The following is a 12,418-nucleotide window of genomic DNA, read 5'->3' as shown; positions in this document are numbered from 1 at the left end:
GTTCCCATCTCTTGAAAGACAAAAAATAGACTGCCTTTTCAATATTGTGTATCCTGATCCTTCTTGCCCAAAATAAAGAAAAATGCCGTACTAGAATGGTAATAGTAGTGTAAGAGAGCAGCCGCAAAGAAGAAAGTGAGAAGAAAAAGGCGAAAAAAAAAAGAACTCCATGTAGTAAACCCGGCGTAAAAGTCGTAGACGCAACAAAAGAAACAAAAGCCGTGATGACGGTGTTTAGTTCCCACAAAGTCCCAACTCACTTCCTGAGCTCGTTGGTAATCTCCTCACGAACGTGCTGGCACCACTTCAGGATGGCCGCTTCGAAGCCGAGCCAGGCCTGGCGATCCGTGCCGTAGGCCACGCCCAGCGCGTCGACGGCGAGGACCACCTCGAAGCGCAGCTCGGCGGCCTTGACCCAGTAGCGTAGGTTATCGGCGCAGCGATACGGCTTCTGCGTGTCCGTGTGGAACGAGGGAATGGCACCAAAGCGGCGCTTCGATTTGTGGACGGCGGCGTTGTGCAGCCGCACGAGACGGAGCCCGTTCTGCATGGCGGCGAGGAATGGTGTGGGCAAGGTCGACGCGTCCACAGCCGGCGTCCACACGGGGAGGGCGGCGGCGGCCTCGGGATCCATCGAGGTGAGAAAGGCACTCTCGCGGGCAAGCTTGCGGCCGGACCAGTCGTCGGCCCTCATCCAGGTCCAGCTGGAACGTTCGGCTGCTTCAGCTGCCTCCATGGCCTCTTCCTTGTGAAGAATGTCGAAGACACTGTCGGTCCAGGCGAGCATGGTCTTGGTGTCGTCGTCCTTCATGCCTCCCTTGAAACCACGGATGGCCATCTGCTTCAAGACCTCCATGACAGCGAGTAGGTCGGATCGAACCTGCTTCTCCGACTTGATAGAGTCGAGGCGGTCAGGCTGCTCGTGCGCCGTGTAGTACATCTTGGCGGCGCGGATAGCGAGGGTGACAACGTCGAGAATGTGCATTCCTTGGAGTTCATACCAGCCTTGGGAGTTTTCCTCGGGCATGTTGGGCAGCGCGGGCTCGTCGCAGGTTGCGAGATACGCGCCAGCCTTCCTCGCTTCGGCCTCTTTGAGGGCCTTTTGGGCATCACGAAGGGTCGCCTCCAGCTCTGCCTTGAGTTCCATTATGGTCGGCGGCCTCGGGATGGGCGTCTCTCTATGATGATATGTGCTAACAGTAGGGGGAAGCATTCCGGATTCCGACTCGGTGAAGCTGTCTTCGTCGTAGTAGTCTTCCTCCTCCTTTACGGGAGACTGGGTTATGGTAGCGGCTGCGAAGCCGCCATGCGAGGCTAGGTCGGGGCTGCTGCCCATGGAGGCGTATGAAGAATCAAAATCCGAGGCTGAAATTCCGGTAGTGTCTGCCGAGCCGTCGAGAGCGGAGAGATCGAGTGTGATCTTGGGCTGCTTCTTGCGAGCCAGCTGAGCGCCTTTGCCGTCAAGCAAGCCGGTGCGGGCAAAGTAGTACTGCAGATGCGCAATGCTTCCGAGGCTCATGACGCTCTCGCGGGATCTGGCGCTGGCAGCGAAATCGGTGGCCTGCGGCCTCATGTAGCCACGTCGACGCGTCTTGGAGTCGGCCGAGTGCGTGGAGCGTCGAGAAACGTGGGAAGCATCGGATCGGCGGGAGTGGTAGGAGCCGGACGAATGGCGGGAGGTGTTGAGGCCGCTGCCAAGAGATTCCCGCGAGCTGTCCTCGGTAACGGAGCCGTGGGAGAGGGACGAGGCGGTTGAGACGCAGCGGGAGAGCTCGGGGCAGGAACCGAGGGCGAGAGTTGGCGAGAGGTCCGGTGAAGGTGGCTGATTTTGAGTGGCTGCCATGGCGAGAATAAACCGTCGGTCGGAGGCGCTTGCCGAATGACTCGGTGCAGCAAAGGAAGCTTAGGCTTGGGAGCCAGCGGACAGCTATGAGGAAGTGCCAGGTCCAGCAAGCCGCAGCGATTAACGAGGGGATAGAAGCGATGGCAAGATAGCTCAATGTCGTCGTGAAGTGTAGAGTGGCGCTACCAGGGCCAAACGGCCGTGACGTTGAAAGCAGGGACAAAACTGGAGTCAAGAGAGGATAGCCTCTACAAGGCAACAAGGGGGTTTGTGTTGGTGGCAAGGTGGCAGGTCGATGTCGCCAGATGGAGGATCCAGGAGGTCCTTGAATATGACAGTAACAGTATGGAGCCGAGCGATGCGATGTGGCGGGTGAAGGTGGCCTGCCAAGTGAAGTAGGTAAGAGGCCCGTTTCCTCTTTGATCGGAAAAGGGAAATGATTATCGGATGCCGTGTTGGAAGTGTGCAGAGAGAGAAACACGGGTAAGTAGGCGGGTTGGCCCAGCAGAGCAGAGTAACTTGACAAGTTAGATGGGACGAGGGACGTGTTTGAGCTTGACTGTGAGGAACAGACAAGGCGACGAACAGCGGGTGAGAGAGACTCCGAGGCAACGGGTCAGATGGATGGATGGATCATGGGTTGGTGGATCGTGAAATGAAGAGGGAAATAGCGGAGCAGCCCGCTGTTTGCGCCATGGGATGGGGCGTCCCGTACCTATTTTAGCGTCTATTTGGGGAGTTTTGGGGGAGTTGGCGGACTCAAATACAGTGGCCAGCACAGTGTTTACGTACATACAGTAGGTACATACAGTAGGTGCACACTCCACATCCACTACCGGCTCTGTAGAAATGCAGGACACTACTGTAGCCACTACAACCGCTGGAAGGCCAGCGCTGGGGCTTGACAGGGAGAGAGTCTGAAGGGACTGACCCTACATCGGAGAAAAAAGAGGTATGGTAGATGGTAACTGGGATGCAAAAATTCTCTTTCAGCTTCCCCGTAATCTTCCTCTTATACCCTCTGGCTTGCCTGGCTAAAACTTACGGCTCCGTCATGTTTGGCGCGGCTGTTTCCGTTGTTTCCATTGTTTCCGTTTCCCATTCATCATGTGCTACTGACACCTGGTGGCCCGGCCCTGTGCTCTCCTGATGGTTAATAATAAAAGAAAAGGTGTCCAGAAATCTCCCAAGTGCATTTGCGATTATGCTTCTCCTCAACACAAGGCTTGTGCACCACCGAGTCCCAGAGCCTGCCTATCAAAAGACTGTGCCTGAATTTGCGCACCACCAAGTGGAGAGTGTGCGCGGGGAGCGCCGCCCACAGAGATTGGGCGAATCAGCTGTTGTAATCTAATAATCTCCTCCCGCTGGTCGTTTGTACTTCGTATTAATAAGTCAAACGTTGGTCCGACTCCAAGCAGTGCTGGGAAATGATGAGAAGTGCCAGTTTGTTGAACAAAACCGTGACTCGAACAAACGATACAGATCAAGAACCGGGATACCTTTCTCATCCCTGGTACAGACTCATGTCATTAATACTTCACTACACAGTGTCCCCCAAAAACTCCATACCTCATCCATGCTTGACAATGCTAACTTGACTCATTTCCACGGCAACCTACAGCGCATTCGCGTTGCTGTCCCAGGCCCTGTCCCCGCCAGCCCGCTGGAATGAAGAATGCCGTCCAGGCCGTTGACAGTGCGTCCTGCACACGACACGAGCACTTACCACCAAGCTACTTATGTAGCTGTGGCATAACCGCACAGCCTTGGTAGACCTGTCAAGTAGCCCTGGCAGTTTAATAATGGTGTTGCTCTTTGGCGCACCACAGCCAGCCTCCAACAAGAACATTCTTACCGCCGCTAATGGGCGCACTGGCGCACACAGCTTACACGCATCACCCATCACCCATCACCCATCACCCATCACCCATCACCCATCACACAGTACACTCTTTCCTCAAAGGCACAAAAATGTACGCCTACAACAAAGTAGCCTATTTCTGGTCATCCCGTTCCCGAGAATGGTGGCGATGTCATTACCTGGATATAAGCACAAACCCCACGCAAGCGAGATGACCCCATCACCAGCTGGCCATCCCGTTCATCCGCATCTGCCAGTCAACCTGGGCGTAGTCACTGCTATCATGAGCTGCCTTTTATTCGCTGCTGGGATGAGGCGGACGTAGACTGCCATCTAGCCTCTCTATTTTCTGCTGGATATATTTGCCTAGGTTGCATTTATAGACTGGGAGTCTTGGGCATTTTCTGGTGAAGGAAATTGTGAACTTGAGCTACGTATCCCAGTCCTCTGCACTTGGGGCGGTTCCCAAACCAACATCAGGCCAAGCTCATGGACGCAACCTGAGCCCAAGACGCAGCGCATCACGGATCTTCAAAAACCCCGGGTTTATTTCTCGCTCGTTTAGAAGATCAAGCCTTCATGCGAAAGTTTCTCCACACGTGGTGCATAGTCCGCGTTTGCATCGGGGTAAATTCCGTCATGCAAGAGCTGCTGCGCATCAGAGATTGCTCTTTGAGTGTTATGAATAGGGTTAGACTTACTCGTCAGAATATCCCATGTAGTTGTGAATTGGGTCAAGGCCGGGTTGATCCGGGCAGGTGTCTTGGGTCACGTTGCAGCCAAAGGTTTCATACGCTTGGGCCGGTGTGTCGGGCATGAAATCCCCCTTCCCGGTGCAGCCGCCTTGAAACGTGTGATAGAGTCCAAGCCAGTGACCAACCTCGTGAACGGCCATCTTTCCCTCGTTGTAGCGCTCGAAGCTGTGGCCGGGAAGCGTCGTAGGCCGGATGAAGCAGCCATCCGAAGACATGGGGGACGTTTTCCTGACGAACAAGTCGTCAAAGCTGATGCACGCACCAGTGCCTAGTACTTTTTGACTTGGAGAGTACGGCACGAAGAGGTTGAGAATCTTGGCGTCATCACCGACACGGTACTTTTCGATCATCGCTGCAAGATCACTGCCGCTTTGTATGGAGGCAAAGCGGGCGTCTGCCCAGAAACGGGGCTTATTTCTAGTGAAGGAAATGCCGGATGGCTCAAATGCGGCATTGAGCACATCAAGTTGCTTCCGGGCAGAGTCTTGAAGCTAAAATTGGCTAAGTATATGTCTTTAATAAAGAGAATTCAACTCGACATACCTTTGTTTTAACCTTGTCAGGGGGGTTGCTTGGTGCAACATAGTGGATGTAAGTCTCAATGGTAAAGGGTTGAAGTACATGCTTTTGTCGACTTTCAATCAAGAAATCCGCATGGGCAACACCATCAGTTGAGTTCGTACCGCAGTGTTGGACATCCTCTCCAGCCTGCTCATCTTGAGCCACTGCGCCGAGCACCAGCGCCAGGGGAAGTAAGAAGACTGAGCGCATGTTGGCAAGTAAAGAAGTAAAGCGACGTTCTCAGCACAAACGAGTGGGAGCTGGAGTAGAGGCTCGGGTTCAGAAAGACTATGAGAAGAATCTGTACGGACTGATTCCAAAATTTTGGATGTGAAGTGTCTATTATATACCTAAACAATCGGACATGTGGCATGCGTCGTTTTCAGAGCTCACTTTATCATTATCTGGGACTATGCGTGGGTCCATGGGCAGAGCCGACACTGTTATCCCACATTGTGAGGGTCTGCATACTGTTTAAAATTTCTAGTTCAATATGAATCCTTATTAAAATACGCTTTAACATGTCATTTATTCGGCCCTGATCCAGAGTTTGTGACTCGACCTCGCCAACTCGGCGGTGTATATGTACATAACACCGAAAGTAGTCTCTACTGTAACGGGGCCTGTATAGCACCTGTCCACATTGCTCCTACTAGTAATTCACTCGAGTCAATTCTCTGGATCAGGCCATTGTTTCTAGTTATGCAGGTCATTTTGCCCACGTGAGCGTGAGTCTGGCGGCTTACAGGCGCCTGGATATGACTCCTTCGGCATAGTTCGTACGGCCGACTAGAAGCTATCGTACACTGGCATAACTCTTACCACTTATAATTTACTCGAGTAATTTTTATTAGAATCGGCATAACGAGGTTTATTTGTTCTATCAGTTCTAGCAATATAAACAGAAGTCTCAGACTGGGCTCGGCTGACGGATCGGGAGCTGCATATATAGATGGAAGTGACACGAGATGACGTTGTCTAGAATGAAACAGCTGGTTTGTGGCCATCTGATGATTCCCGAGAGGGGCAGCTCATCGGGAAAAAATCTCTGGACGTACCGTTGTCCCTTGGCGGGCTGCCACTTGTGCCTGTGTGTCATGCCAGTAGCCAACATGCTGTGACCAGATGTTAGCTGGACGAGGACACGACGGGCAGTCTTCCTGCGCATATAGTCCCCACAAACCTGAGTATTTTATGGTTGATGTTTGGTCCCTGAATCGATTCATCTCGTGTAAAAAATTTCCGCCCAGTGCTTTGGTCCAATAAAGCTGAACAATCGACGTCACACGACAAAGACACGGCATGAATCGTCACCCCGTTCTCGCTCGTAAGCGAGACACAAGCGCACTGCGCCACGGCCAACTTTGTGGGCAGTGCGTACCTGCATGATGCACAAGGCACCTTGCAGCCGTGCATAATTTACTCATTCAAGTGTCACACCTCACTCTCTGCGAAAGAGAGCGACCGGTGACAGGCATTAACTTGAGTAATGGAGAGCATGATGCAACTGGGCTGCTTGAGTACTGGGGAGTACGCATGTAGCCCGAGGCAACCAATGGCACTTTTTTTTTCTAGATTCATGAGTAGCCAGAAAGCGAGCAGCAAGGCGTCATATGTACAAGACTCAAGCCCATGCGCTTTAAAAAGAAGATCCGAATCCACGCACAGCTACTACGTGGTAATGAGGCCATGCTGCCAACCGGGGGCCTGCAACGACACGAGGCGCTTGGTAGTGACATCAACACTGCATGCGATACAGATGCGAGAAAACGACGAGATGAATGCCCTCGGCCCTCGAAAGTGGCATCGGGAACAGATGTGATGATAGCGTGCCATACACATGTTCAGCGAGCAAGACGTCGAGCCTTAATTTTATGTACCCTTCTCGCTTTATCATTGAGCGTTACGGAGTTACGGATTAACACGTCCACATTTCTACTCGGTATGTGACAGAGATCTAGGCGTGTTGGGGCATTGTGCATCCGGCGCGGAGGTGGACAACTCCCGAACACTCGGTATCTCTGGGTCCATCCGTGCCCAACGAGGTTCCGGCGTCACGGCGGCGTCGGCGGCGGCGGCGGCGGGGCCTGCGGCTGAATCAATGGCGGCGCTCGAGATCCGAACCTTGCAACTCTTTACCCAGTACGTTGGGAATGATTGGGACGCCCACGCCAAAGAGCGGGACGGGTTCAGCCTCCAGGTGCTGAGACTCTGTGGGTAGTGCGACGCGCTGTTGGGAGCAGGTTCTGAGCCGCCCCTGGACGGGCCCTTCGAGCGGGACAGCGTGCCAAGTGCAGGCGGAAGCGGAAGCGGGGAGCTGCAGGAGACATCATGGGGTCGGCTGGAAAGGTGCCCGATGTGATGAGGAGAGCCGAGAAGCGCAATGGGAGAGATGATGGACTTGAGGCCGGGTACGGATAGGCGGCGGCGCAAACATTGAAGTATATGGAGTGGCGTTTGACATGACCTGATGTGATGAACTGTTGACTGATGGCTGGACCGATGATGCCTCAGGGCGCAAACTGGGGGAGAACTGGAGTGGTGTAATTTAATTAATCCCACGCGCGCGTTGGACGGATGGGGGCGGCGGCGAGATTGTTTTATTACACAGATGAGCGGCGTTGGAGAAAAATAGGGAAAAAACCATACCCCTTATTCTGAATTCACAAATGAGCAGCTTGCTAGTGGAGCGCCGGGGCCGATCCGGAGCTTGTATTGGGCATCTTATTTCTTATTTATTACCTCCTGTTGACTCTTTTTAAACGGATAGCCTGTTTGCTGGAAGCGAGGGCGTTTGCATCATCATCGTCGTCGACTGCCAGCTGCCAGCTGCCCCTGGCCCCTGTTCTTTTCTTTTCTTTTCTTTAACATTGACTCCAAAGGCTTGTATTAAGTCTATTTTTGCCTTGTTTATTTCGTTCTCATTCTTTTATTACCCAACTTCCACATTCCTTCGTCTTTTTTTTCTCCTCCCTTTTCTTTCGGTTCTGTCCATCCCCTTGCTCTCCCACCCCGCGGCAAACGGCCACGCCGAATCGAGACGACGAACGACTTGCGCCACCACCCACCCCTATTCGGCAAAGAACAAACGGCGATAGAACCACTGTTAATGTCCAGGAAGACGACGAGCGGGATCCAATTCATATCGAGCAAGGCATGCACGTGACGACAAAAAGAAACGCGAACGAGCTGCGAAACCCCAACGGCCGAACATATCACGATTGACTGGCGCGCAACGGAAGATCGGGCAGCCAGACGTTGGAGACTCCATCGAGCTGCAGCATTGCGCATGAAGTGGTTGCGGGTGACGAGAAGTCGTCGGCACCAGCAGCAGCCAGGCCAGGTACAACCCGTCCGTACAGGGAGTTCCAGGCGCAGCAAACAGGGCCGACAGGGGTAGCTCGGGCGGGAAGACCCACTGAACAACCCGCAGCCTGCCACTGCCAGCGAGCTCTCCCGGGTGCTGTACTGATACTTGCGGCGTCTCCCTCAACGCGACAGCCAGCCAAGTACTGATACCAGAGGCCGAGGAGCCAGCGGTCCACGGTGCCGGCCAGCTTTTTGCAGTTTGCAGCAACAAACTGAAGTCACCTCACCTCTAGGTTCGGCCTGCATTGCATGACAACCTGAACACAACCGCCGAAAGGTGCCCAAGCCAGCTGGCCCGTTGGTTCACTTGTCCGACCACAAAGTGAATGCGTCTCAACTTTACGCTTTTCAACTTCAATTTTTTTTACTCGAGACGGAAGAAAAAGGGACGCAGCTCTACCAGAACCCCACCTCATTTCGCTACTACCCTGCGACGACCACTGCCTACATCGCACCCAGGTACCCTGATTATTTTCAAGACAAGCCTGAAATTACCACCTTATTTACAGCACTGGAACCCCCATGGCAGCCCTCCAGGCGCCTGTTGGGCCTGCCTCGCCCACCAGGGACACCACCTCCACGACCAAGATCACCGCGACCACAACGACCCAGCTCACGCTCCCTCCAAGGGTACACACCGTTCCCAAGCCTCTTCCCTCGGGCCAGTCGCCCCCTCACCCTCACTCTCACCCTCATTCTCAACCTCACATTCGCATCCAGCGCCCTCACTCTCATATCGACCTGCGCGGCCACTATGAAACCGACGCCCACGATCTGAGCCCCAGCGCCCTAGGTTTCGCAAACATTTACACCATCGACCTGCCTGCTCTGCCCTCCCTCTCGACAAGCTGGTCCGGCTCGTCCATCTCCATCGGCGACGACTCCACATCCGCGTCGACCCTCACCAGAGAACAATCCGTCTCCACTACAGGCAGCCCAATCCAGCCAGCCACGTCCACCGCCTGGAGCTGTTCCAGCAGTCGAACCCGCGACGCCGACGACGCCCTCGACCACCACGACAACACGCCAACGCCAACTCAAACGCCAATCCCAGCCGCCGCCAGTGCTGACCCTCCTTGCAGTCCTATCGATTCTGCTAGGCCTACCAGTGGCACAAGCGCTACCGTGCGTCAGCCTGCTGTCGCGCCCAAAGCCGCCCCAGCTGCGTCAGAGAGCATCACCACAACCACTGCCGCCTCCCACAGACCAGGACCTACCGCCAGGCCGCTTTCTGCCGCACCCTCCACCACCTCGACCGCTCCCTCGACCACTCCCTCGTTCCGCAAACCAGCTCCCGGCCTAGCTGCCCGCCTCAAGGCCTTGGGCTTCGGCTCCTCCAAAAAGAGCTCTCCCAACCTCACACCGCCCACCGAGCTCGTCGGCCGCCTCGACGAGCAACAGCTACGCCAACTCGACGAGAAACACATCGCTGGCTCCATCAGCTCCGTAATTTCCAGGAGAGGTCGCCCCTGGAGAGGCGCCGGCGCCTCTTCTACCCTCAAGGTGTCGGTCAGCCAGCCCAACCTGCGCCCTGCCTCTGCCATACCAGACCAATCTCCCCGGCTGCCTGAAATCGAACCTCCAGACCCTCTCGAGATGGATACCCAGAAATACCGCCTGCCTGACCACACCAATGGCAATGGTACCAAGGTCACCCTCGAGACTCGCCGCGAGCACCTCGAACGACAACCCCCGCCTCCCTCCTCCGACTTGCCAGCAACTCCCCCGCCGCCTCCCCCAAAAGATACACCACCGCCACCCGTAACACCTCCGCCCGCCGCCGACTATGTTCCTGGTCTAGGTTCATATTTTACACCTGGTCGTAACCGTCCAGGATCCATATACACCCTCTCCCGAGCTTCATTCGCCAACCAGCTCGCCCAGCTCACCTCGTTGCAGCTCCCCGACGCCCACTCGCTCTCAAGCAAAGTGTCTGCCATACCCACTGCCGCCGCAGCCACTAATGCTCTCATCAATGCCGCTGAGCAGATCCGCAGCTGGATCTCCAAGGCACAGGAGGTTATTGGTGGCCTCGATAGCGAAGACGACGTTGAGTGGGCGGCCGCGGGCGGCCGTGAAGGACTCGGCGACGTCGAGAGCGCCATTGTCCGCTTTGAGGAACTCATCAACGCGTATGTCTCGGCGATTGAGGAACTCCAGCAACGCGACGATGCATCCCAGGTCCCCAAGCAAGACACAAATCAAGCTGTATCTCAAATGGAAATCATTCTCGACGAATGGTCCAAGATCAAGTCCACCCTGCACAGCGTCCGTGGCCAGGTCGAGATCGCTATGGAATGGGAGGAGCTCTGGAGCAATGTGCTTGGAGATATTCAGAGTGAAATGGATGAGCTCAGCCGTCTCGTCTTTGAGATGGAGGAGCGCCGCCACAAAACCATCATTGCTGGTGCTGGTGGTGACAATGTTGACATTGGTGACCTCGAAACCATTGTCGAAGATGGGCCAGTCACAATACCACACGTAAAATCTCCCGGGCGTTTGCCCCTATCCACGGGTCCCTTGAGCCCTAGCTCTCCAAGCACTGTCAATGCCGCCAGCCCCGGCTTATCACAAGACGATTCTAGCCTACTGGCCCTGTTCGCACGTATGCAACCCCTACGGGCCTCGCTCGACTTTCTACCCATGCGCCTGTCTGTTTTTGAGACAAGAGCGGAAAACATCTTTCCTACTGCCTGTGACGAGCTAACCATGAGACGAACCGGCCTCGACAACAGCTATCGCAAGCTGGAGAAGGACGCCGAGTCGTTGCGCAAGGAACTCGGCGAGGACAGATGGGTCATTGTCTTTCGTGGCGCCGGTCGTCAGGCCCAAAAGATGCAACAGTCTGTTGAGCGGTCTCTCCTTAAGCTTCGCGAGGGCGTCGATGCCAGACTGCATCTCACCAACCCCCCGGCCATGACGAAGAAGATTGAGAGTTACGAAGCCAAAAAGGTTCATTACGGCCCCGCTATCGAGCGCGTTCTCTCTATCATCGATCGCGGGGTCAAGGACCGCCTGACAGTCAATGGTGAAATCTTGCGTCTGCATCACGACTTGCAGAGTCGCTGGTCTCATCTGAAGCAAAGCATGCAGGAGACGGGTGGCATAGTGGAAGCGATTCTAGCCGACAATAGAAGCAAGCAGCTTCGCGATTCCGTCTCCAGCCTCTTGTCCAACGACCGATCCACTGTGGGCAGCGGCCATGAGACACCTGGAAGCTCCCCGCCTTCGTCTGTCATCATGACAAGTCTGGGCTTTGAAGCACACACTCCTACTGCGAGTCAGTCCAAGGCTCGCTCACCAAATGCTCCCCCATCCTCCGGTCGCAGGTATTCTTCGCTCCCGGAGCCCGCCTCTGCATTTTCAAAACGACAGGCTGCCAGATTATCAACCATCCCGAGCTCTTCCGCGGGCACTCCTGTTCAAGGCAGCACGATTCCCCGACCTACCTCTACTCTGGACAATCGCCCACGGTGGAACACGTCTACAAAAACAGGCGACCTGGACGCTGGTTACCGGTATCCTAACCCACACACGCTCTCAACTCCAAATCGACGCGCCTCCTCGACGGCCTCGCCGGGCAGCACCGGCTCGAAGCTGCCCACCATGCGCAGCATTTTCCACCGCTCCGTCTCGGAATCGCCGCAAGTGGAACGATCGCCTTCCAGGACCAGCAACTCCCGACTGGGCTTCCGCGATCGCCTCGTCTCGCCGGGGCCCTACTCCCAGCATACGCTGGCCAAGAAGTCTACCACCCCCGGCGCCGCCACGGGCACTCGTCGCACGTCCCTTCAGCCGCCCCGTGCCGGTCACGCCGCCGCCGAAGAGGACTGTGGCCGTCCGTCGAGCTCGCTGGCCTCGCACCGCGAGAGTCTGCTGCCTCGCATGCCTGGGCGGTCCAGCCCGATGATGTCTCGTCGGAAAGACTCGGTAGAGCCGAGAGACTCGAAGCCTCGCTGGCGATTCTGAGACGCGCAAGGGTGGAAATGAAGTTGGAACATCTTTGTGCTGGACTGCCTCTGCTTC

At 55.4% G+C, this 12,418-nt stretch overlaps 3 protein-coding genes across 3 annotated transcripts; 1 reads left to right on the top strand and 2 right to left on the bottom strand.

Annotated features, from left to right (window-relative positions):
* Positions 1-256: 256 nt before the first annotated feature.
* ISF_00165 (hypothetical protein) lies at positions 257-1,843 on the bottom strand (the record flags this gene model as incomplete). The annotated part of the gene is made up of 1 exon (XM_018843772.1): positions 257-1,843. The coding sequence occupies one exon, from the start codon at positions 1,841-1,843 to the stop codon at positions 257-259; it is 1,587 nt and encodes a 528-aa protein (XP_018708222.1).
* A 2,561-nt stretch (positions 1,844-4,404) lies between these two features.
* ISF_00164 (Peptidase M43, pregnancy-associated plasma-A) lies at positions 4,405-5,233 on the bottom strand (the record flags this gene model as incomplete). The annotated part of the gene is made up of 2 exons (XM_018843771.1): positions 4,405-4,953; positions 5,006-5,233. 2 exons carry the CDS (start codon positions 5,231-5,233, stop codon positions 4,405-4,407), a joined length of 777 nt encoding a protein of 258 aa, XP_018708221.1.
* A 3,681-nt stretch (positions 5,234-8,914) lies between these two features.
* On the top strand, positions 8,915-12,361 carry ISF_00163 (Karyogamy protein, KAR9; the record flags this gene model as incomplete). Its single annotated transcript, XM_018843770.1, has 1 exon — positions 8,915-12,361. The coding sequence occupies one exon, from the start codon at positions 8,915-8,917 to the stop codon at positions 12,359-12,361; it is 3,447 nt and encodes a 1,148-aa protein (XP_018708220.1).
* Between the last annotated feature and the right edge of the window lie 57 nt (positions 12,362-12,418).

The sequence above is a fragment of the Cordyceps fumosorosea genome (assembly GCF_001636725.1).
Source record: "Cordyceps fumosorosea ARSEF 2679 chromosome Unknown scaffold_1, whole genome shotgun sequence".
Classification (NCBI taxonomy): Eukaryota; Fungi; Ascomycota; class Sordariomycetes; order Hypocreales; family Cordycipitaceae; genus Cordyceps; species Cordyceps fumosorosea.
Note: the sequence above shows the minus strand (reverse complement) of the source record. Positions and strands in the feature narration are given on the sequence as shown.